Raw genomic sequence first — 25,760 nt, forward strand, 5'->3', positions numbered from 1 at the left:
AACCATTAAGCAGAATCCAATCACAAGCAGTCCCGGCAGGCAACCCTACCAGCTAGGCCACATTATAAATGACACTGCTTGCACATGATGAATGTTTTGAATTAATTATAGCCACGGGCATTGCTCTAACCAATCTGCCATACAAATGTTGTCTATGTGCACCATTACAGAAGGGGATAAAATATGCAGATCAGGCTTTTCTCTCTGCCACCAAAGGGAGCAGGTCACACAGAATTGTTATGGTAATGTGCTCTCTGCACAGAACATAAACCAAGAGAATACTTGGGCCTCAGAGCGGTGCAATTCATTTCCACTGCTCTAAACACAATCCCCATGTCTAGGTACCCTCTCAATCACTTAGGTCACACAGTGCAGAAATGAAGGCATTGGCTCAGTTAGAACCATTAGCGTTGCTCTGGCCATGCTTTCCTATCACCTTATGCAAATCAGCTTTGATCCAGCAACTAAACATCACCTTATGCAAATCAGCTTTGATCCAGCAACTAAACAGAGTCTAGTCGAACCTGAACGGTCATTTGCAGAAACAGATCTAGGCTTGCTAGTCTTCCCATGAAGATTTAGGCCTGGCAAATTCTCAAAAATACCAACAGTTCTGGAAGACGAGTTCCTTATTTTACATACTCTGCCCAAGAGCAATGCAGTTGCCACATGCAAGCGGCAACAAAATATTTACCAGTGCTTACTGTAAAATGCAGCAAATCAACAAAACGCTGCCACCCAAAAGGTCAGCCATGCAAAGTGAAATTGCATTTGTCATTTACTGCAAGCTCATTGTTTGCAGTGAATGCCAAATAAAAGTTTCAAACATAAGTACTTTATAAAAGCTCATCGCCAATGTGAGTGGGCTGGTAGATTTTGCGAGCCCTGAGAAAGGTTCTGCAGACTGGAGGTCAACAGTCACAACTTATTTGTAACGTGGCTGGTCCCCTACTTCAAAAGCAACTCCCAGATAAAAAAAAAATTAAAAAAAAAAAATTTAAAAAAAAAATGGAATGGAAGATGCGCAGAGCAATACTTGTGGCTTTAAGTATTTCAAAGTCTTCCAGCCAACAGTTTTGGATTCCCCCAAGCTTTCTCCTCAAGAACAACCTCCCTCCTTCCACCCCCAATGTATGAACACTTTCTTTAAGCAGGTAATTGCACAAAGAAGATAATTTAAATAGAATAAATAGAATAGGAACCTCAGTTGGTTCCCGATGCAGAGATCTGAGTTCCAAGATGGATAAGCAAGCAAAGCCCATCAAACATCTACGCTTGCTGATCCATTCCTTGCCAGGGTTAAGGGAGTGGGGGGGGGGGGGCTGCTAACATGTTTCCAGCCTCGAGGAGCAGCACCTCGCCCCTTAAGGTGCACAAGTGGGAGCAATAAGTGCACCTCCCTGCACTTGATGGTGGGACAGAGGGGAATGAACAAAAAGAAAGTTGTGGCAGGGGACAGGCTGAGGCTTAAGCAAGTTTCACCGATGGGGCCCACTGCCCCAGGAACAAAAAGGCTAGAAGGTAGACCCTTTACCCAGACAACCACGCACCAAATGCTACACTACAGAGTTATCTGGTATTTGCATCGAATGGTTTTTCATTGAAAAATATTCATCCAATGCATATTTTTTGTGGGGTAAAGGTTTAATTTTTCGATGAAGACCCTCGATGGAAAAAATGTGCTGCAAAGACCATAAACCAGACTATACAAGATAATGATCTAGTACACCACAAGACATGTTCTGTGGCCCTTTACAATCACTTTGGGGTGATGCCAGTCTCAGCAACCATTGAAAAGAAAGCTCACGTATGTAGAGCGACTTAACCAGTGGGGCATAGATGAAGCGCAGGTTTCGTGCATGAACATTTCCATTTGTACGCTTCAGACTACACATCCACTCATTGCGTCTTTGGTTTTGCACAAACACAAAATGTACTAATCTACATAGTTGTCTAGCAACTAGTGCTCCCTGCGTGGGTGCCAAGTCAATATTTTTTGGGCGGGGAGGTGGCAATCTTAAGGCTCAACCTTTGCCTGAGAAGAAAGGGGCAGTGCGAAAAATGCGGAGTGCTGCTCCAAAAAAGAAAGGGGCGGGGTTTTAAATGTTTTAGTTCATATTATTCGGTTTCTTGTACAGTTTTTGGCTTCAATAAATGGATCAAACTGCTGAAGCTGCATTCGCCTCCTCTGACACAGATGGCTCCGAGGTGGCTACTGCCAGGGCGGTGCTGCCTCCACCACCCCAGCGTTTTCTCGTCATACCACGTGGAGTCTGTGCCACTTTGAAAGACTGCCAGTTCAACCCATCGACCAAAGACTGTAAGGGCCGAGATAGTCGATGACCTGCGACACTGCCGCCGGCCATATGAAGCACTGGCCTACTGACCTTTCAGAAGCACAAAACCAGATGGGGAATTTAGAACACACAATCTAAAGCAGCAGGCCGAAACAAGCAAGTCCAGGTGGGTTCATACCAGCTCCCTCGAAATGTTAAACTGCACTTATTCAGCAGTCTTTAAGCAGCACTGTAACTGTTAATGCAGGGCAAAGGGACTCTACAATAGTTTTGGCATCGTTGCAAATTCATATTCAGATGAATGCCTAATCCAGACCTTTGAAAGAGTTGTGCACCAGCTATGCCCAATGCCTGATCACAAAACGAGATCTGAACTGGCACGACTACCACGACCGCATCTTTCAAACCAACAAATCATTATACAAGTGTGAGTGGGTGAGGAGACAGTGATATGGAGTGAGAGGGGCGAGGAGGGATGCTATAATGGTTTAACAATAATGGCCAGGCAGAGGAAACACAAAGAAGGGCCGTAGTTTTAGGTGTAGTGTGTGCTGTAGGTGAAGATTCGTGGGTAACACACATGCTGAGCCTAAGTGCTTACAAGTATTGGTGAAGGTGCACACAGCTTTAGGGATCTTAAAAGCACTGTGCCGACAATCCAGATCTCATTAATGGACCAACATGTTTCATTCTGTCTGCTTGTATTCATGGGAACCCAGTCTTTGCAGCACAAAACAATAGCTTGGTTTCTGAAAGCGTAGAAAAGAGGCAGGTAACGCAACGTTGGCCATTGCAACCCACCAACATGGCATGTAGATGACCTCCCCAAGCTCTGTGCAACCCCCCCCTTCCCTAAACTGCATGCAACTACCCTGCATTGCCATCATCTTACAGGCAACTGGCAGACTGAAGAGGGGGCGCTTAACAAGGCACTTGCGCTCTCGCATCCTCCGCTCTTCAGTTACGAACGTGAAAATCACAACTCAAGAAACAAATCAATGCTTTGGCAAACCAAGGAGAACGTTCTGTGTATTCTGTACAAGTCTTATCCAACGAGTGCTGTACAAATCTCAACAGAAAAGGGGTGACGATGACACCAAGCAAAGAGGACGAAATAAACCAAGGCTAGTGGATGAGCGAAGAAAAAGGAAATCAAGACGCGCTCCGCTAAACTGACTTCTGGGAAGCTGGTTCCCTCTGGTGCATTGAAAGATGCAGCCAAGAGGATGCCAGGTTCCAAGGACATGATCCACATTCCTTCAAGCATTTCTGGATGTTCTCAAAGGACTAGGATGCCCAGCAATAGGATCCACAGACAGAAAGGGTTCTGGGATATCCCAAAATGTCAATGGAGCCTCACAAAACTGTCTGCATTCACCAATGGACCAAGGGTCTCCCAGCAAGGCCCAACAAGAAGTATCCCGGTTGTTCCAGGGAGGACTCTGTCCTCAGCCCTCAGCTTTTCTCCGGACGGTTGCGGTTCAGCACAGCTTTGGGGGTGAACTCCAGCTTCTCCTTCAGGCTGAGCACCTGCGTAAGGTCCTGGCCCGTCGTCTCCTGGAGCTTGCGGTCCTCCCGCTGCTCCAGGATGCTCTTCTCATCCTTGGGCAGCGGCATGTCCTTCCTGATAAACCACTCCAGGTGGTAACCCACCGCTCCAACCACAAACGCCACAGGGAAGGTGATGTAGGGGGCATAGGTCCGGACCAGGGCCCACACGACCGGCAACATGGCGTCTGTAAGAAAACAACAAGTCACAATCAGGTAGCAATAGTAAAAACACACAGCAGAGAAGTGCTGACAACTCGATGACATAGGTCACATGTCCTTAGGGATTGCTGTCAAGTGCTGAAGGGATTGACTGAAGCACGGAGCGTTTGTAGTATGCATGTGGAAACAATCAGACTAGAGTATTAGGGATGTTCTGCCTCATTATTGTCGCTTCCAATTTACTAAGAAAACACCCACCAGATACATCACCATCCAGCTCTCAGGGAGCATCAGCCACATACAGAACATTCACGGATGCAGGCCACTCCCAACCTATACTGCACTTACCGTCAAAGCTGGCTAGTCTAGAGTACACGCAAGAGCTAAATAGCTTTCAGCTCAAGGTCATTTTGAGCGCTGCAGTGTTCGTCAGTAAGTGATAACTAGATGGCCTTTGCTTACGTTAAGTTTATTAGGTTAACCATACGCATTTCAAGTCGTGCAGTTGGGGCAGAAAGAGTAGATGAAACATCCATTATGTGCGCAGCTGGAGGAGGGAAGTGTGGGAACCGCGGAGGGAGTCAAGAAAAAAACAGAATTCCACTCCAAAAGTTTTTTGTTTGAGGAACAAGGGTCATTGGCAATTTAATTTAACTGTAGCTTCCGTCTCAGTCCTTCAAATCCGGTCAGTACATCACATCTAAATATCAGAAAACGAGCTTTCGGTTCAGACCTAAAATCTCCCTTTTTGAAGTCAGGGGGACCAGTTTATAAGGGAATAATGGCTTCTGGAAAGACTGGTAGGGCTTGGCACATCCCAGTTGTGTATTATTTTGCTACCCGACACAGGGACCAAAATTATTACTGGATGAGCAGAAACTAAAAGCAGCGCCAAGGTAATCAGCATTACCCAGTGAGTTGGAGCTACCAATGGGGAACTAGGAACTAGCACATAGCATTCCGCAAATCTAACAGATATAATATGCAAATTTAATATGTTGTCCATTATTCCTGACCCCCTATGCTTTATGTCATATAGAGGTGTCAAAAACACACAAAGGTAATGTCACATAGGTATGTTTTTCAGTATCGGTTGGCTTGGGGAGTCAAAGGTAGCTCCTGGTAGCTGTTCGGAGTCAAACCAACCAGTTGGGATACACATTAGAACAACACAAACACGGTTACCCCAATGTAGTCTGAAACGCCCAGGACCAACGGGGAACAAACAACAAGGAGGTCCTTTGCGTACCATCAAAAGGCAAAATGCAACATATAGAATTACAAAAACAAAGTATGTGCAATACATATAAAATAATATAAACATGGAGAAAACATATCCAGTTGAACAGAAGAAAAAAAAAAGCGTCATCCAATGAGTACAATATTGCATACACAACCCTACTACGAATAACATGCACAAGTACAATATCCAACGAATAACATGCACAAGTACAAGCCCATACAAAACAAAATTATAATTAACAAAAGTGACAGTGTCTGATCCCGTCTGGTCTGTGCTTGAAAACCTAGTGAACTTAACAAGCCTGCGGTAAAACCCTGTCGGGCAACCGTACACACCGCCTTCATCAGGACCATACAAAACATTTTCAGGTGAAGAAAATTCAAGTCAATGGCCGAGGGAAATTTGTAGTTGAATCAGACATCCACAAAGGACTACCACCTAGATGGAGCAAGGTCATCACACATACGAACATACAACAGGGTCACGTCTACAACAACCAATTTACTTTCCGAGTCGTTTCGGACAGCAAGCTGGGCAGCTATTCCTGTCGGATTTAGGACTGGCAGAGGTAGACAATGAATATTCTTAAATGTATCTGCCACACAGATCAGTTATTTCACGACACCCTTGCTCCCATGCGGTTAAGTAGTTTGGTGTTCCGCTTGTTTCTAGGCCTGGATTCAGAGCAACTGATACTGTTCATTAGAGTAGCGTGATCACCTTGTTCCATTTAGGCGGATGTCGTTTCTATGTGGATGTCTGATTCAACTGTAAATTTCCCAAACACACTTCAAGCAGAAACGCGAGGTGGCCAGGAAAGGATCAACTTTTATGCTGTATAAATGTTGTTTCTTAATAGGTTTTGTCTGACGTGGTTAAGAGTTTCTTTTACCGCAGGCTTGTATAGTTGTGGTTTCACTAGGTTTTCAAGCAGAGACCAGACAGGATCAGACACTGTCGCTTGTTTATATTTTTGTTTTGAATGATAATGTTTTCTTGTGCACGTTGTTAGTTTGTTTAGTATTCATTATGCGCACCGGACCCTGGGGTATAAGGGCGCAGAAAGTAAGAATATGTACAGCTTAGAGCATAAGTTACAGGTTACAGTTACAAGTTACATAAATTACCGGTTACAGGTGCAAGTTTACAATACAAGTTACAATCGTATGGTGCAGATGCTGTGTAGCAAACAGGCGTAAGCAATATCATGGGTTCAATTAGCAGTTGCTGTCGTTAGCCAGTTAATTACAATTTGCCTGAATTTGGAAAAAGAGTGTTCTAGCCTCGCGGTAGTGGGTAATTCGTTCCACAATTGAGCAGCTTTGACTGGGAAGCTAGCTCCGCCTATGGTGGTCAGTTTAAAGCGAGGTACTTGTAGGCGATTGGTGTAAGCAAGTCTGGTTTGTCTTGTGGGGAGTGATCTGGTGAATCTGTCCTTAAGGTATTGCGGGGCTTTGTTATGTAGAGATTTGTATGTGAGAGATGCAGTTTTAAGTTTGATTTTCTCATGGGTGGAGAGCCATTTATGTTTCCTTCTTATTGCTGTAATGTGTGCTCTCCTGGGGATGTTCAATGCCGCTCGGAGGGCCTTGTTTTGCTGTATCTGGATTTTGTTGATGATGGATTTAGTGGCTCCTATGTACAGTGCGTTACAATAGTCTAGTTTAGCGATGATAAGGGCTCTGGCTAGTGTTAGACAACTGTGCTGGGAAAGGAATTGTTTTCCTGCTCTAATGAGCTTACATGTGTAGGCTGTTGAGGAAGCTAGGGAGTTTACCTGTTTGGAGAATGAGAAGGTAGAATCAAGGTAGATCCCTAATGTTTTAACTTCTTTAGCAACTTGTATGCAGTTCCCATCTATGATAAAGGAAGAGTAATTTGTGCTTAGTTTAGTGATGAGGGGTGCGGTGCCTAGGATAAGAAGCTCAGTTTTATCATCGTTCAGGCATAGGCCGTGGGTTGCCATCCAAACCTGAACGATACTGTATATTTTGTTCACCATTGCTAGATCTTTTTCGTAAACCCCTGTGAGTGGGAGGAGGATTTGGGTATCGTCAGCGTAGTTAGTATACGTGATACCCAGATGGTCCAAATCATCAAACAGGGGCTTAGTGAATATGTTGTATAGCGTTGGTGAAACGCAGGATCCCTGTGGCACACCGCAGGTAATAGGGATGGGGTCTGCAGCTGCTGTAGGTGAGAAAACCCTCATGGTGCGGTCACTAAGGAAGGATTGTATCCATGCAATAGCCTCAGTGGAGAAGTGTGCTGCTGAATCTAGGTGGTTACATAGGACTTCATGGTCCACTAAATCAAAAGCGGCCGATAGGTCTAGTAGCAGGAGGAGTGCTGGTTTTCCAGAATCTCGTACTTTGTCTATTTGGGCTTTCAGGTCAATCAGTGCAGTTTCTGTGCCGTGAAGAGGGCGGAAGCCAGATTGTCGGGAGCCTAATAGTTGGTTTTGTTCCAGGAAGTTTTGGATTTGGATATATGCCACCTTATCCAGTATCTTCAAAAGGAACGGTACCGTAGTAATAGGTCTATAATTGGTGGGTATAGTGGGGTCTAGAGTAGCCTTTTTTAAGAGTGGGAGCACCCAGGACTCTTTTAAGTTACTGGGGATAATGCCTGTGGTAAAGGAGGCATTAATTAGCTTAGTGATAAATGGTGCTAGATCTCGTGCGGCATCTTTGATAAGTTGTGCTGGGCATAAGTCTCCTTTGCAATTAGACGGTTTTAGACCGAGTATTACTTTCTCTACTTCTAGTATGGAGACTTTGGAGAAGTGTAATTGCGTAGTGGATTTGGAGTTAGGAAGTGTCTTAATAGGCGGTAATATGTTGGGTGCTAAGGTCTCGTGTTTTAGTTCTATTTTCTTTTGGAGGTTTCGGACTTTGTTAGAGAGGGCATGCTGGATTTCAGAGCACCATTTTTTATCTTTAGGTGTTATTGGGTTTTCCAGTTCTCCGAGTATGGCGAACAGTTCTTTTGTACTTGATTTGGCTTGTGTGATTCTGTTATTGTAGGTCTCTTGTTTAGCTAGGATGATTTCTTTTTTATAATGAGAAGAGATGTTAACTAATTTCAGTTTATTTTCAGGACTGGGGTTAATTTTCCACGTATTTTCCCATTTCCTTTTTTCTAATCTCAGGTTTTTTAGGAGAGGGGTGAACCAGTTGTTCAGGTGGCTCTTTGGTTTGCTGTTTCTGAGCTTGAGTGGTGCGATGTCGTCAAGGATTTTGTTCATGATGTTGTTAAATTCTTCCACTAGGCTGTTAGGGTTAAGGTTGTCAGGTAGGTTGTCAGGTAGAGCGTCCAAAGTGGGCATGATGCCGGGGAGTAGTTTGTCTAAAGTCATGTTTTTTTTGTTTCTGGTAAGTGCAGGAGGTGCACACGGTTGTTGCAGTTTGGGGGTGGCGGTGTCCACAGAGAATGAGATTAGATGGTGATCTGACCAAATTTGGGGTGAGATGGTGAGAGGCTAAATTGCAGGTGTGGTCAGCAATCCAATCAAGGGTTCTCCCTTTGATATGGGTGGGTTCAAGCACTCATTGTGTGTAACCCAGTTCTGTTAGGGTGTTAGAGGCTGCTGTGGCTTGTAGGTCGTTGATATCATTGAAGCCAATATTGAGGTCACCTAGTAGTATTGATTGAGTAGTATCTTTAAGGTTTTCTGATAGGATGGTAGTTAAGTCTTCTATGAAATTCTTGATAGGACCTGGAGGTCTGTATATCAAGTGAAAGTTAAGAGTTTGAGAGTTAGCTGTCGGTGTCTTGGTGGACATTATCTCACAACATTCAATGGTTGGTGAGGGGGTGAGTCTCATCCCAAGTTTAGTTTTGACGATGATGGCTAGTCCGCCACCTCGAGCTCCGCACCTATCCGATCTGAGGATAGTATAATTGTTGGGCACAGCTAGGGATAGTGCTGGGCCTGAGGCCTCATGCAGCCAAGTTTCTGTAATGGCTAGGAAGTCGTAGTCTTCCGTCAAGATAACTTCGGATATTTCTATGGCGTGGGCGACTAAGGATCTAGCGTTTATTAAGGCTCCTTTGAATTTAGGTGTGCGGTTAGGGTGTGTAACAGTATTTATTATTGCAACATTAGGAATGGCATTTGTTTCTTTGTTTGATTGGTGGTTGTTGTACTTAATGTAGTTATGGGTGGATGGTTTGCGAGTGGGTTTCTTTTTGGCTCGAATGATGTTAGTTTCGTATTTGATGAGCGGATCAAAGATTCTGGGTAGTCTTGCTCGTAGTCTTAGGGTTCTGTCAGCTATGTTACATTGTGTAATGGATTGTTGTATTATAGTTGCTATTGGAGGCGACATGGTGAGACGTTCCCATGGGGCGGGTGAGGAGGCCAGGTAAACTAGATAGGATAGTATAAGGAGCATTGTATAATGTGTGAGCATCCTGTGTCTAGGTAGATGGCTAGAGTTTTAGTTTTAGGTAGAGTGCAGGCAGAGTAGCTACTAGATCTGCTATGTTGTTATCTGGTGAGTGAGGTCAGGCACATAGTGTTAAGTTGCAGTGATCAAAGGGCGCAGACAGATGGCAGTGTGGTGTATATATGGCCATGGGCAACACAATTGCTATGGTCTATGAGCAACCATAGGGCACAGCACAATTACTGTGGTCTATGGGTGGCCAAAGGGCACGACACAATTACTGTGATCTATGAGCGACCAAAGGGCACAACACAATTGCTATGGTATATGAGCGACCAAGGGCACAGCACAGTTACTGTGGTCTATGGGTGACCAAAGGGCACAGCACAATTACTGTGGTCTATGAGCGACCAAAGGGCACAACACAATTGCTATGGTATATGAGCGACCAAAGGGCACAACACAATTACTGTGGTCTAGGAGCGACCAAAGGGCACAACACAATTACTGTGGTCAAGGAGCGACCAAAGGGCACAACACAATTACTGTGGTCAAGGAGCGACCAAAGGGCACAACACAATTGCTATGGGATATGAGCGACCAAGGGCACAGCACAGTTACTGTGGTCTATGGGTGACCAAAGGGCACAGCACAATTAATGTGGTCTATGGGCGACCAAAGAGCACAACACAATTGCTATGGTATATGAGCAGCCATAGGGCACAACACAATTACTGTGGTCTAGGGGTGACCAGAGGGCACAATACAATTACTGTGGTCTAGGAGCGACCAAAGGGCACAACACAATTACTGTGGTCAAGGAGCGACCAAAGGGCACAACACAATTACTGTGGTCAAGGAGCGACCAAAGGGCACAGCACGGTTGCGGCGGCATTAGTGGGGCGCGGCGTAATATGTTGCATGAGAACAGTAGCAGTAGCATAATGCACATGAGTAACAAATAGTTAGCAAGAGTGAATTCACCAAGTTTGTGTGTTTATACTAGCAGTAAGCAGTAGACATTCACATGAAGACCGTAGGGTAGACTAAGCGACTAAGGGTGTTATGCTTTACTCACAGAGGGTTGAATCCAGAGAATGCAGGTAGAGAGTACTGCTTCTTCCACGGCATAGCGGAGGCTGTACCACGGTTAGATTAGTCTCTTTTTCTGTGGGGTCCGTCAGGAAACCTTCGTGCTCGTTCAAGGAAGGTCTCGACTCTGTACTGGATTCTCCAACACAGCAAAATGTTTGGTGGGAATGTAGATTGGGTGTAGCGCTCACATGCGCTAAACAGGGGCAAAACAGGGCCTTGTACTGGCCTTAGGCTGGCCGCCGGCTATTCCACCTGCCGGCGGAAGTACGAGTTTAAAATAACTCGTTGCTAGGCGACCGGGGGAAGCCGAGCCTCGATCTCATGCCGCATCGCGCCCGACATTTTATGATGGACGTGTTGGTTATGTCTTTGTAGGGTCTTATGAAAATATTGACTCATTGGATGACGCTTTTCTCTTCATTTCAACTCGATATACGTTTTCTCCATTATTGTATTATTTTACGTTTATTGTACACATTGTTTATGTAATGCATTATATTTATTTTATTTTGCCTTTGATCGAGTTCTTTTGGGCTACGAGCAGAAGCCAAAATAGCTCCCTGCTCCCCTCAATTTTGAAACCTGTGACATATAAGACTCTCTCCTGCCCAAACAAGACTTTGCAGAGGCACAGAGCCAATTGGTAAAGCTTCCAATTCTACTATGAGCTAGGCCATCGGCATTAGGATGCGTGAAAGCATAGCAGAATATCGAGGTAGGATGAACTGTTGGCAACTAAGGATAATAAGGATGCAATTCGTTCCAAGTATCATGGGCCCGGCAAATGCCGATTATAAGCATGGTGCCAACTATGCATATAGCAAGTTGACCATATTCTGGTTGTGCTTGAAAGCTTTAATGAAGGACTCGAGGACATTCCAGGCTCATTACTGCAAAATAACAGTAACCCATTCATATTTTAAAGTTCATGCGTGGCTCCCGAACAACACCAAGCACAACCTTCCAGGGGAAGCCCTCTTTTTAAATAAGGACTTTGTGTTGACATCAGTGAGGTTCATCGGTCCACGTGCCCCCCACCACCTTGTGAAAGGGACCCCAAAAAAAAAATATATATATATGTTTTTAAAAATAAAACAAACTACCAAAAAATAAATAAATAAATCACCCGATGCTATCCCACTAAAGAGCACTCACCGTTTGGGAATCTGGACCCACCTGCCCATGCTAGAGAACAGCCCAACTGGCCAGCAGGGAATTAGGTGTGCTGTGACCTCTTTAGAATACTCCCACAGTACTAGAACTGTTTAGGGTGGGTTCACCTAGCCTCCATTGAATACTGCCACATTGCCAGTGGGACAAAACCTCCCTCGGCTTAAGGTGCATGATGAGTCTTGCGGCCGAAATCTGAGGATTCGAAGTCACAAACAGGGTTTCAACTATTTCAAGACATTCCAAATGTCCCTTTAAGAGCCCAGTCCACTTCATTTGAAACTTTTCTTTGGCTATAGAGAAGTGTGGACATGTTCGGATCAGAAATTGCGACATTTGTAGATGAGCTGGAGGAGTTTGCTAGTTGTTCTGCGGCTAAAACCCTTTTTGTGTGTATTCAGACCCCTATTCATTTTCCCTAATCCTTCATAAAAGTCTCTCTTGGGCTTCATCTGCCTCCCTTTGTGTCACCAAGAAAACGATAAAATACATTTTAACACCTTTCGTATTACGAAACCTATAGAAATCCTTCTGCGATGCTGAGAATCCTTCCTGTGGAAGTGTGAATTTGGGTTGGTTTATGCGATAGAGGCAAGTAATACCTGGCAAAGCAATCTCAGAAACATGTATCTGCATTTACAGAGCTCCTCAATCACCCCTTCCCTTTACGAGTAAGGAGGAACTTTTGATTACAGATGGTTTCAATGCAGGGCACACATTGATGGGGGGAGGGGACAACATCCTCTTGCTATTTTTTGGGAGTGGGAATGGGAACTGTGTCCACTTTAGTTGGAGCATGCGCAGCCAGGTATCCCCAGTCCTTTCTTGCAGCGGGATGGCATGTACCAATTTTAGGAGTCTCTCCCACCGTTTTGGGCATTTGTAGTGTGTCTGCGGCTCTCACTTGCAGCCATGGATGGACACAGGTGCACTAGTGATGGGAGACAATCGCCGCCCACAGTGTAACATCTGAGCAGTATGCCTTTGATGGACGTGTTCCTTTCAATGCCAAAATCCCCATCACATGGTAACATGCTACCTCCTCCATTTACATGATGCACGCTGGTTTCACCATTTTTGTGGCGATTATGAACCTTTTTCAGGGATAGCAACAATAGGCGCACCTGCATCAAACATTGATTAAGCTGAATGTACGACACTTTTGAACAGGGCCTTAAGTCTAGACAGTAGAACCCCTCAAGACGTTTATAGGGAGCTCAACCGGTGTCATTTCAAGCATGAGGAGGAGGAGTCAGTTCCGGGCTTTAGGATCCCATCGCTTTGCAGTCTGGTCAGGTGGGAGCTCCACGTGTTTTACGCAAAATAACAGGAGATAAATAACTTGCCGATCACTTAAGAACCCCGTTCCTGCATTTTTTGGTAAACTTGAGTGCTAACTGAGTGACGCGAGATGAGAAAAGTAGGCATAACATTGCAAATGTACTAGTGTCGGTGACCTTAAGAGTTGTGTACTCCTAAAATCCTTACAGAGATGTATGCAAGCAACCTGCATGCACGTGTTAAGTCGTCTGCCCCCTCTACCTTTCACAGTCAAAAGGGAGTACAATTGAGTTATGCAAAGATCATTTAATTTACACTGCACGAAAATCTGAGTTAGCAGGTATTATCTAAAAGAAGTTATTATTGTAGAGATTAGCGGCAGGAATCGCGAGTGACAAAGGAAGGGCATAAGTAGATGGGGGAGGAGTGCCATCATATGTCAATTGTCTTAAATGCAGGCACTAATTTCAGAAACTGACAGATTTACATGTCCAGATAACTAACCCATGAGAGATTATTGTGGAGCTTGTGTTAACCAATACCACTCCAGGCGACGTTCGTGCACACTGTAGTGATTTGGCTTCTCCTGGCATCCTTGTAGAATGGATGGAATGTTAAATTGACTGACATCAGAATGTTACTAGGTAGAATGTTGTGGTATGACTGGTGTTCTGAGAGAGTCAGTTGAGATGTGAGCCCAGAGAGAGAGGGTGCCAGTGCTGGTCATTGTACCCCTGAAGTTGCCATCTTATAAATATGACTAAAAAAACTGGATGTCATGTACTGGAGGAGCTTAATAAAGAAGTCACCTATACATCCTATGATTTCCGAGTCTTACCTGAACCCATATTTCTACACACACCTAATTTAAATAAATATAAATGTAAAAATCAAAATAAAGAATTCACCAATTCTAGGTGCAGTGGAGGAACTATGATCCTGGCACAAGATCACAACATACAAGAAACAATGAAGATCCGAAGGTAGGATCCTCCCGTCCTCTACTCACTTTCATATACTGAAAAAAAAAAATATAAGTCAATATTAGGTAAATTCAGTAGGCAAACCTACACAATTTCGAAGGAAGAGACAGTGTTCAATTCCAATAAAAAATGATTGGGTTTAATAGCATCAAATTTCCAGAAGGCAGCAAGTCCGAGGACAGCTGATGCCTTCTTCCCGAGCAATTCGGACTGGAAAGAAGAATAACACATGAAGTTTTGTGTACTCTCTGATTAGTAAACGTATGTTCGCATGAAAATCCATCTCCACAAATAATATTGTAGGCATCAAGTTTCAGCACTCTTCAGTTCAAACCATCCAGCACTTAGAACTAGCTGGATGTAACCCATATTAATGTTGGCCAAGAGCCTCATGTAACAATCTCCCCTTGATGGTGGCATGCATCTCCATTTAATCCAAACTCTAGTGACCTCTTGGTGTGAGGAGGGCCCATAAAATAGACGGGCTTACCTTAACGGAATAGCATATAATCAATGAAGAAAAGTATTTATGCAGTGGAACTGGGAACCCAATCCTACAAAATGGGAGAAATATAAGTAATGATGTTAGACACCAGTGATCGCAATCTCAGTATTGTCATGTCTGAGCTCTAAATACATGAGGTCTACTATAATGAACCTGCAATAATCCGCTTTAGTCCACTTCAAGGTAATCAATCTCAATCAGTGCTTTACAATGAACACGGATAACAAAGCGAGTTGGCTTGAAGGTGCTTGCAAACCCAACATATACACCTGTAACAAAAGAAACTACCAGTAAACAACATGGCGCTATCTCAGAGTAGAATATTCATACTGAATATGCTCATCTGTCAAGATACTCCCACTGCTCTAAATGACTTACCCCATGCTGGTGTCGCTATTCCACATCTTCCAAATGAATAAATTCACCAGAATTGTCATCAGTCTCCTATTTTAGATATATCCCAAAGGATGTAATGGCCTTTTCTATAATCAAGACTGTAGCTCATCCATTATCCGACAAAGTAAGTTCTGTGGGAAATCCAAAATAAGGAAGTAAACCCTCTCCCTCACAAAATGCGTTCTACAATAGGCAGTGAAAGCCGTCTGTATTTCCGATATAGATAGCGTGCCTTACCTTAAGAAGCAAGTTTATTCTTATTTCAACAAGTAACCGGCTCGCGTCTGTATGCCAACTATGGCCAAGTCCACTGTGAACCAACAGCGTGGCATCCCATACGCCCAAGTTTCATTCACCCCGACATAAAGGATGGACTAACTGTTAGTACTGGAGAATCCCGCAACCATCTTGGAAAGGAACCAAAGTCTCTAAACGCTAATGGGGCAGGCGGCAAGAGCCTCTTTAGTAAGGTAAAAATTCAACTCTCACTCGCCGATCTCCATGGCCTGATCACTCATGTGTATAAACCTGTCAAAAAATCAAAAAAATTATTGGAATTGAACACGGTCTCTTCCTTCAACATTGAGTGTTAACCAATAAGCATTTGCTTTTTGTGCAGAAAACCATTGTTTTTGAGTAAACCCGTACTCTGTCGGACCCCCTGTCCCCTGTGTTTCTTTCCTCCTCTTCTCTGCACCCCAATGCCTGTGGGCTCCGGCGCATTACAAATGGACAAATCACAATATTGAAAACAGCAGGCTTGGAATGTACTGTATCCTGCAAGATATGTTCTCTTTGGTGCGTTCACTACCTAATCACGTCTCGCATCAAGAGAGAAGATATTGGTCAACCAGACTCAATGGTATAGCTCTTCCAGTCTTCTAATGTTATTCTTTCAAACCTGGCAGGTGTAGTTTTCCTATGACCGTTTTAAATCCAGGCCTACAAGTCCAAGAAGGTAAACACGGAAAGCATTAAACAGGTCGAGATATCAAGAACATCGTTCATGATGACAAGCAGATGGGACTTATAAAGGGGTGCAAAGAATGTTTTGTTTTGCTGTGATGTCATTTCTCTGACGTGGTTCACTACATATGCACATTAACCCCCATGCAATTACTTTTAAAACTCGACCTGCATCAAGCCATTTGGCTTTATAGCCTCTTTGCTACCAGTCATGTGTCCCACAAGACTTAAAAAATATATATATTGTTTATAATAGAAGAAATTCTTGGCCTGGAGCCGATGGCGTACAGAGGCTGAATAGCCGAGCTCTGGCCAAGATGCCGTTTCTCGATCCTTTTTTCCGGTATAAGAAGTGCCTTGACCACGAAAAGCTGATGCAGAGGTGGGAGAAGCCGGCCCCGAAGCAACCTGCTTGACCAACCGGGAAATCGGACCCTCTGGTCGGCGAAATTGTCCTCGAATCATACTCCCTCCCCGCTCCCATACGCATCCAAGATGGCGCCCGGTGCCATTTAGCGGAAACTCCGAGAAGGAAGCCGCCATCGAACGGCTTCCGGGGACTAAGGTGGCCAGATCGAGCAGAGACACCACGACGGAGCATGATCGCATGCAGAACATCGGAGGGGAGAGCCCCCATCCTGCTTCTCACCACTGGGCGAGGCCCGCCACAGCGGCACCTCTACACCTGTGGTACACTACACAGGCTTAGCCGTCGCTGGGGACGGCCCGCTGAGGGCGCACACTACCACCGGAGGTTCCTCCCCAGCGTCGCCCCGAGGCACAGGACATCGAGAACCAGCTGCAAGAGCGCGACTGCGGCGCCCCCAGATCTTTCGCTCAGAGGCATGGGCAGTTCGGCGACTTCACAGATATAGTGGTGGCACCCCTACCACCCCCTGCAGATTCAGATTTATTGACTTTTGACACCTTGGGAACGTCACTCATTACTCATACACAGAGAGACGGCTGATACCCCCACCGGTAACTCATCTAAAGTCTCCCAGGGGCAGCATCACTGAGACTCCAAAATGGCCACCAGGAACAAAGCGAAAACAGCCACCATGGACTCATTTGTATCCGCCAAGCCAAAAACCCCCCACACTGGCTCGCTCTTGTGCCCCAGAGATTACCCACACAAAAGAGGGGGAAGCCACGGTTAACCACTTCCAAATAATGGAGGCTATTGCTTCATTGAGGACACACAGACACTAAGATCGACGAATTTAAAATGGACATTCAACTCATGCGTCAGAATGCCCGCAAATTAACCGAGAGGGTGACAAACACCGAGACTTCAATAGAAGAAACAGCAGGAGCCACGGCAGTCTTGAAGTCCAAGGTTGCAGACCTAGAGAAGAAAGTGGCGATCCTAGAGGAGAGATCCGAGGAGGCTGAAGGTCGGGCTAGACGGGGCAATATTAGGATCCTAGGAGTACCAGAGGGAAACAAAGGCCCGAACACTACAGCCTATATAGAATCCTTGCTACAAGAGATTGGGGCCGGGAAATTGTTGCAAGGATTTGCGGTCGAAAGAACCCACAGGTCACTCCAGAAGCGGCCCCCACCTGGATCATTTCCACGACCAATAATTGCTAAAATCCTAAACTTTCAAGATAGGGAGATTAACCTTCACCACTCCAGGGAAGAAGGCCCCATCAAACGTGGTGACTCTAAAATAACCATTTATCCCGATTACACTCAAAGTGCAGAGGGAGAGGAACTCTTTTGTCCCGGTAAAAGCAAGACTCCGACAATTAAACCTGAAATACAGGCTGCTCTACCCATCACGCCTGAAAGTCATGTTCAACGGACGAGCCACATTCCTAGAAAACCCAACGGCCGCCAACATGTGGCTGGAAGATAACAACCTTGCAGATGGTAAAGATGCTTCCCAGATGGAAGAATGAGTCTCTCAGACCGTCGGCACACGCTGCCATAAATGACCACAACAAACACAACCAACCGGACCTTAGAAGGTAATCCAACTAACAGTTAGCTACATAGAAACGGCCCTCGTTCGGCCTCTCCGCCAGACACCTGCCCTATCCCCCGCAGACAATCCGGGTCGGGACAGCCACCTGCCCGACCCAGCTCACGCCCGATACCCGGATGGGTCTGGACGGCTCAAGAGCGCCCCAAGCACCACAACGAAGATGTAGTCGCTGGGCGCACCAGTTTGAGTTTTGTTAGTTATGCAGTCTTCCTACCACTATCGCTGAAGAAACACAGGATGGGTGCATGCCACAACTTGGGGGGAGAAGAACCCGATTAATCCCGTCAACGGCCTAATAACCTAAGATTGGCATTACTACAGGCTCCAGAGGATGAGCTACCAGCCAGTCTCAAAACATTGACCCGATGGCATCACAACTCAAGGTCATGACGTGGAATGTGAGAGGGATGGGCTCATAGCGGAGACGAAATCAAATACAATCCTATCTCCGCAGGAAAAAGGTCTCAATTGCAATGTTACAAGAGACACATCTTACGGAAGACACCATGTCCAAAATAATAGAGCGATGGGCTGGGACCGGAGAGGTTCCCCCTACTCCAAATACTCAAGGGGGGTGTTCACATGGGTGAACCCGAACATGCCCTTCCAATTTCAAGGATTCGAGTCCAATAAAGAAGGAAGGTTTGTGATAATGTGGGGCACCATCGAACAGACTCCAATCTGCCTAGTTAATTCGTACTTCCCGCAACACGGGATACCATCTCACCTCAGAGCAATATGCTCAGAGATAGCACACCACCGAAATAGGACCTTTATATGGGGGGGGGGTGGGGGGACTTCAACTGTGTCATGGATGGCTCTATGGACAGGTCTGCACCACCCCCCATCCAAGTAACCCCGCAACATGTGCTCTGACAGAAACACTGCAACAACTCGACTTGGTGGATATTTGGAGGGAACATCATCCTGTTGAAAATATCTATTCTTATTATTCAGCCCCACATAAGATCCACACGAGAATCGACTATCTGTTCCTCGACAGTGAACAAACATCATTGCGAGAAACCACGGCATACTTAGGAAGATCAATCCCGCAAGAAATGCCAAGTTTGACTTCGCAACATACACTACCAGGTCTCATAAGGAATCCGACAAACCCGGCAGACTGCTGGCCCTGCTGGCCTGGCTGTGTAAGCGTGAAAGTCCCAGGCACCTCCCAATGGAGATACTAGACGAGAATGAGACAAGCCACAAGACACAACTAGGAATTAATGAAGTGTTTGCCAAATTCTACTCCAGATTGTACTCCCACGAAACACAAATAGACAGACGAAATAAAGGAAACACTAGATGAGATAGGCCTCCCCAAAATATCCAGCGATCAGAGAGAGGCACTCGAGATGGAAATCACAGCAGAAGACGTGACTAGTGCAATCCGATCACTAGCCACCTGTAAGGCTCCCGGAAATGACGGCCTCCCGCCTGAATTTTACAAAACATACGAATCCATCCTCACCCCAATCCTCCACGAGGTCTACATGGAGGCCTACGAAAACAGGGTCTTACCTAACACTATGAAAGAGACAATAATTATTCCCATGCTCAAACCAAACAAACCACCCACTGACTGACTCTTATCGCCCTCTGGCCATGTTAAATGATGATAGTAAGATTCTCACCACTATACTAGCCAGCAGACTCGCTAGGGTGGTAGGGTCCCTAATCCACGAAGACCAGAATGGCTTTGTCCCAGGACGCAACACCACAGCCAACCTGAGAAGGCTTCAACACATTATGGCCGAAACCTATGAGAATGAGGAAGACCTAGCAGTACTATCACTCGATGCCATCAAGGCCTTTGATTCCATCTTCTGGGAGTGGCTCATCGAGGTGCTGAGGGGGTTCGGGTTTGGCGAGGGCTTTGTCAGATGGATCACAGTACTCTAGAATTCTCCTAAGGCAAGAGTAAAAACCAGCAGAACGGTGTCTGAATTCTGGAAAATACAAAGGGGCACCAGACAAGGGTGCCCACTGTCGCCCATGCTATACATATTGGGCCTTGAGCCGATTGCCATATACTTTAGGAATCAATTCTTTGACGCTGGCATCAAAGTGGGCAACGAACATAACATAATATCCCTGTACGCGGACAATGTCCTTTTATACTTGAAAGATCCCCAGGTCAACGCACCAATCACATTGGATGTACTAGACAACTATGCGAAATACTTCGGGATCAAATTCAGTAGACTGAAATCCTCTGCCTTTCCCTTGGCCAGCCTGAGAGGCTTAGAAGAAACTGACCTCCCAGACATTGGGATAAAGTGGCAACGCGACACGTTCCGGTACCTAGGAATTAATGTGAGTCACACCCTGATGCTCACACACGAGCACAACACGGAGGTAGCAATAACCAGCCTTCGCAGATCCATGAAGTTTTGGTCTACACTCCCACTTGCAATGGTGGGCAGAGCAGCAATCGTCAAGATGATAGTCCTCACCGATTTCTGTACTTCTTCGTCAACATATGCCACTACGTCAGACCGCCCTTCTTTAAGAAATTAGAGGCACTATCAGGCACTTCCTATGGGGACCTACCAGGCATAAATTGACTTTGGCTACCCTATCCCTCCCATATAAGGAGGGGGGAATACAACTCCCAGACCTCCAGTTGTATTATCTTGCGGCACAGCTTAGCCACGTGACGAAGTGGCTCCCCGACGAACCATTAGCCGAGCTGGGACTATTGAAACAATCTCCCTCCAAAATATTCCCCAGGGAAACTCTTTGGAACCCTCTACGACAAATCCCCAGATGCCCCCCTGATCGTCGAACTTGGCAGGCAGATCTGGACCAGAACCTGCTACATCAGACAGGTGAAACACCCTTACTCTCCAGACAACCCCATTCTGGTTGACGTGTGCAAAACAGAATCGGATCTCTCCACATCTAGGAGGTGGGAGGACTCCGGAATTTACACATGGGGAGACATGTTTGAGGAGGGCGAATTGAGGGATTTTCGCTGCAGGCTAATGAGGGGCTATCAAGCGGCCAGTTCCTCTGGTATCATCGGCTCAAACAAACCGCCAAGAAGATCTGGTGCAGCTGGCCGGAGGAACCCACCCTGGACCCACTGTTACAAGAGATGCACGACCTCACGAATGGCTGGAAACCGGTCTCTCGACTCTATAGGAGACTCATCGATAAACCCAACCCCAAAAGTGCGACACTGAAGGCGAAATGGGAAACAGATCTTGAAACTACGCTTACAGACAAGGAATGTTGAGAAACTCCAGATTCGGTCAGATACAACTAAACGTCCTGTATCGGATGTATATGACCCCACACAGGGTGGCCTCGTTCAACAAACAGGCCTCCCGGCTTGCCCGTGGTGCGGAAACGACAAAGCTGATCTGATCCACATGTTCTGGACTTGCACCAGGACAATGGCGCTGTGGTCCAAAGTCAAACAGACCTGCACTGACGCCGGGGTAAGCAGATACGAATGGACACCCGGGGAATGCTTATTAGGGGCCTACCCCAGACCAAGCAAATACAAACATGTCGTTAAGTTGATGGACATTTCATGTATCCTTGCAAAAAGAACTATAGCCATGGCATGGAAGTCACCAGGGGGCCCTAGACATGAACGCTGGTTAAAAGAACTAGAGAGATGGACTGCAGCCGAAACCAGAGCCTGGCAAGATGGAATCGCCTCCGACTGAGACTTTGCGAGTGGCACCCTGGACTCTTGGAAGGCCCTCCTGAGAGATATACACTTCAGTGCAGACCATAAACCCCCCTGATAAACCCCATTACTCTGCCATATAGGATCCCTCACACTCGCCCGGATATGGTGATCTCCTTGACCAAGATCCCTCCCACTTCCCGAGATGTCGGAACCCCCATCTGCACCCATGCCCACCCAAGTAAGAGGAACTGTTTCCCTTGAAGACTGTTGTTTATGTTTATTGTTTTAGTTAATTTTCTTGTATTTGTATGCATTTAATACAAATGGCAATAAAATACGTTAAAAAAATAAATAAAATAGAAGAAATGCTTGAATTCCGAAAATTAGAGGCAAACAAATGGGCCTTCATTTACATCCAGCCTCGTGGAAATGTGTTCTTCCCCAAATCGGGCTACATGAGTTACCACAAGTGGTCATGCTACTCGCAGGACCAACTGTTCAGAGGCTACACATTTGACCTGAAAAATAGTTTAGAATTCCTAGCAGCAGCAGCAAATAAGCTAACGGCTTACCTGTTGCATAATAAGAGTGGCTGAAATACAGTCACACTTCACTTTATTTATCCTACTGTAGGCGCGGTTTCATAAAAGGGAACTTTGATCAGACCACCACAGCTGACTTCTCAGGCCGCTGCACAACGTTATGCACTAATATGGCCAAACCAATATCTTACTTCGATAATAAAATGCATGCATAAAAGAGACCAAGTAATCTACACAGGATCAAAAATATAACTTTGTCTGCCCGAAATACAGACGAATTCGTAATTTTGATGATCCCGCCGAGAGAGAGGAAACAAGATTTTTACATTTTTCCAATCGGTATAGGTTCAGGATGCCACAAGTGGCAATGAGGCAAGGTTTACCATTTAACTACCGCCAGTGCAATAAGGCTTGTGATGTCCATTAAAAAAGGAGTGTGCCTTTATATATCAAATGCGAGGTTTGTGACATTGGGTTTAAAGACCTATAATAATATAATTATCAAGTAATTTTCAAAAATAATGTGGGCAGGGAAGCAGTGCTCAACATGCTAAAACCTGAGAATATGAAGCAAAAATCCATAACTTAAACAGATGGCTGGGCTGGTTAAGCAGGAAGGCAGTTTTGAATCAATCCTTGGATTTAGTTAGTTCGAAGGTTTTCCTTGGTAACAGTCTTCAAAATCTCTCCTGATCCAGTTCAACTGCATACAACCCAATGCATGCTGGTAAATGCAGCCCTGGTTTCTCAATTCCCTGCTCAAGAGGCACACCAAGTTGTAACTGGACCAAAATCAAAACTTTATGGTAGAGAACCCTTTATAAACAAGCCAGGAAGCACATTAGCTAGTTCGAAAGCCAAAGCCTAAAAAATAAATAAAAAAAATAAAAAATAAAAGACAATCCTCTCCAAGGTTACATTGTGATGTAGAAAAAAAACAAGGAAAAAAGATTACGACACAAGCGAAGAGTATAGGCAATGAGGGAGAAAAGACAAGCGAAGGATAAAGAGGCTATGAAGAGTATGGAGCGGTAAAATAAGAAAAAAGTATAGTGGATGGAGGAAGAAGGAGGGAAGAGTGATTAAAAAAGCAAGTGGATGGGAAACAGAAGGAAGAGAAAGGTTGAAAGATTTGCAGGAAAAAGGGCAGAGATGATGAAGGGGTTAAGATAAAAGTCAATGAGAAGGGTAGAGCATGAACATCTCTCCCACCTGTCATCATTGGAGTGTTCTAGTAGAAGAGTATGTGCTAATAAAAAAGAGACTGCACAGCAGTCCCTCCAACCTGGGTAGACTCAGGACATAGCAACACCCCCTGCTCTCCCACAAAACTCCAATAGTACTGCATGCCCTGAAGAGGAGCTTTAAACAGTGCATTCCTTTTTACCTTAACTTACTAAGTGCAAAGAAGCAGGGGTTACACAAATTGTTCAAATATTGTTTGCCAAAAAAAAAAAAAATAGGGCCTTTGGGAATTCTGTTTTACTCTCAACTTCTAAAAAGTAGGGAATAAAACTTTACCAGTCCAAAATCGCTCCTGCGTGCCACCACCAACCAACATGCATCGGTTACAAACAGGGATGGTTACAGAGCCTTTCAACATTCTCAGTTTAAATGGGCCAGAGCTGCTGAATACATAAAGGCAGACTTACAACACAGCAACATATTTCTTTAATTCAGGATACTAAATGGGCGCTTTGCTGCACGCACAGTGCAGGTTGACTTTGCGGGCATCCAGCAGCTGGTTATCCCCTCGTTGGCCTTTACACCAGTTTCCTCTACATTTGCACTTTGCTGATAAAGAGCTAATAGCTTTTCGGGATACATTTAGTGTTTCAGCTCCCTGCTGCCTGCCTGCCCTTGGGAAATCTGCAGCAATTAACATCCTCGCTGCATTCCTTTGTCTGCATTCTAATTTAAGCACCCCACGTGTGCCTCAGATGGCTTTTCAGAACTCTAGGGAAGGTGGACTCTTCCCCCAAATAGAATGAAACGCGCCGCCACGATACATATTCAGCCAGTGTAATGTCCAAAAAGCACTTTTTTTATTTATTTATTTTTGTTACAGCGATCCGCGCTTGGCAGTTACTACAGCGACTGGGTTATAGTTTTCAGCAGAAATGCACGGAAACAGCGAGGGCCGAAAACTTTAGAGCAAATGCCAAAACGCGATGCATGCGGTTGCCCTGTCGCGCATTGTGTCTATGTAATTCCGGCCTATTCAGAGTACTTGCTTGAAAATACAGTATGCCATATGTCTAAAGGAACATTGGCAGGAGGCTTTGGTTTAACCTTCAGTGCCACAATGGAGTCTGATAAATGCTTTGAAAAGAGTTGGGACGCTGTCAGATGTTATTTGAATATTTGATGTACTTTTCTCAGTTCACCGATTTGTTGTACCTCATTGTGTTCTTATTTAAAATTACAACAACAAAAATGTAAACAGGTGAAAATGCTAGCCTGTTGATGGATGAACGACTGCGCATGCGCAAACACATCGCGCATGCGCAGTCAGAAGAGATAACATTTTCTGACGGATAGCAAATCCCGACCTTACACCGGCCCTGGTGACGTGCTTGTGTCCAAACATCGCCCACAAGGAAAGCGGGGAGGGGCTGGCCGGTGCCAAGGTTAAAAGCACTAGGCGCGCTGCCGCCTGCGACACATTACCCCGCCCCCCAAGGACTGCACCCCGGGCTTGACTCTATCGGGCCTCGGGACCCCAGAACCTTACCCACCTGCGCGAGATCCGCTAGCACACGGGATAGAGCAGCGAGCGGAGCCTGCCTGGTCACCCGCTTCCTGGTTAGTTGACTTCCTGCCAATTAACTTTCCCAGCTGCCTCCCCATTGGCTACTACCACTGTCCTTCAACCGAGAACAGTAGCTGGCAAGAGGAGGGTCACGGTGTGAGCCGGGTGAAAGACCTTTCCACAGCGCCATCTATTGGAACATCGGGGAATCCCATCAGAACATTCAAAATAACTGTATCAATATTGCATCGCTAACCACAGCGCCATCTAGTGAAGCCTAAGGGGAAGGGCAGTCTTCCTACAAATGATAACGAAGATCCATAGTGTGCCAACATGGCACACTAAGAGTCCATGTCAAGAGCTGATTATTAGAGCGAAAGAGATGGACGGTGTTCTGTGTGGTGGGCAGTGTTAAGAGTTTATATAGGGCGTAGGGCAACGCCATGTACCCATACCTCTCAACCCATTGACTCTCCAAGAAGGGTGAGGGGGACAATTTCAAGTTTAGTGGCTGAGGGGCGGATAGTCCCATTGTTGTCAATAGGAACTCATTTTTGAATGTTTGTAGAGCCTGACTGGGACCTTTGTCAGTGGGATACCGATCCCGTTCAGCACCTCAATGAGGGTGCCCAACAGGAAAGGCATACATGCCAACATTCTGACATGCCTGGGAGGGAGATTTCTACAGAGAAATCGGGAGACAACAATTTCCCCATAGGAATGCATTGGGGAAATAATTATTTTAGGCGGGAGAACGTGAAAAATAGCAGTATTTTTAACTAAA

General features: G+C 45.5%; 1 protein-coding gene and 1 long non-coding RNA gene across 2 annotated transcripts; both read right to left on the reverse strand.

Moving 5' to 3' along the window:
* Positions 1-211: 211 nt before the first annotated feature.
* Positions 212-982, reverse strand: LOC138503079 (uncharacterized). The gene is made up of 2 exons (XR_011279570.1): positions 476-982; positions 212-436 (listed from the first exon to the last, which is right to left on the reverse strand). It is a non-coding gene; the product is annotated as an uncharacterized lncRNA (long non-coding RNA).
* Positions 983-3,309: 2,327 nt separating this feature from the next.
* Positions 3,310-25,089, reverse strand: SMIM12 (small integral membrane protein 12). The gene is made up of 2 exons (XM_069622567.1): positions 24,963-25,089; positions 3,310-4,033 (listed from the first exon to the last, which is right to left on the reverse strand). Exons 1-2 carry the CDS (start codon positions 25,072-25,074, stop codon positions 3,753-3,755), a joined length of 393 nt encoding a protein of 130 aa, XP_069478668.1. The 5' UTR covers positions 25,075-25,089; the 3' UTR covers positions 3,310-3,752.
* Positions 25,090-25,760: the final 671 nt, after the last annotated feature.

The sequence above is a fragment of the Ambystoma mexicanum genome, chromosome 11 (genome assembly GCF_040938575.1).
Source record: "Ambystoma mexicanum isolate Mex_15411 chromosome 11, UKY_AmexF1_1, whole genome shotgun sequence".
Taxonomy (NCBI): domain Eukaryota; kingdom Metazoa; phylum Chordata; class Amphibia; order Caudata; family Ambystomatidae; genus Ambystoma; species Ambystoma mexicanum.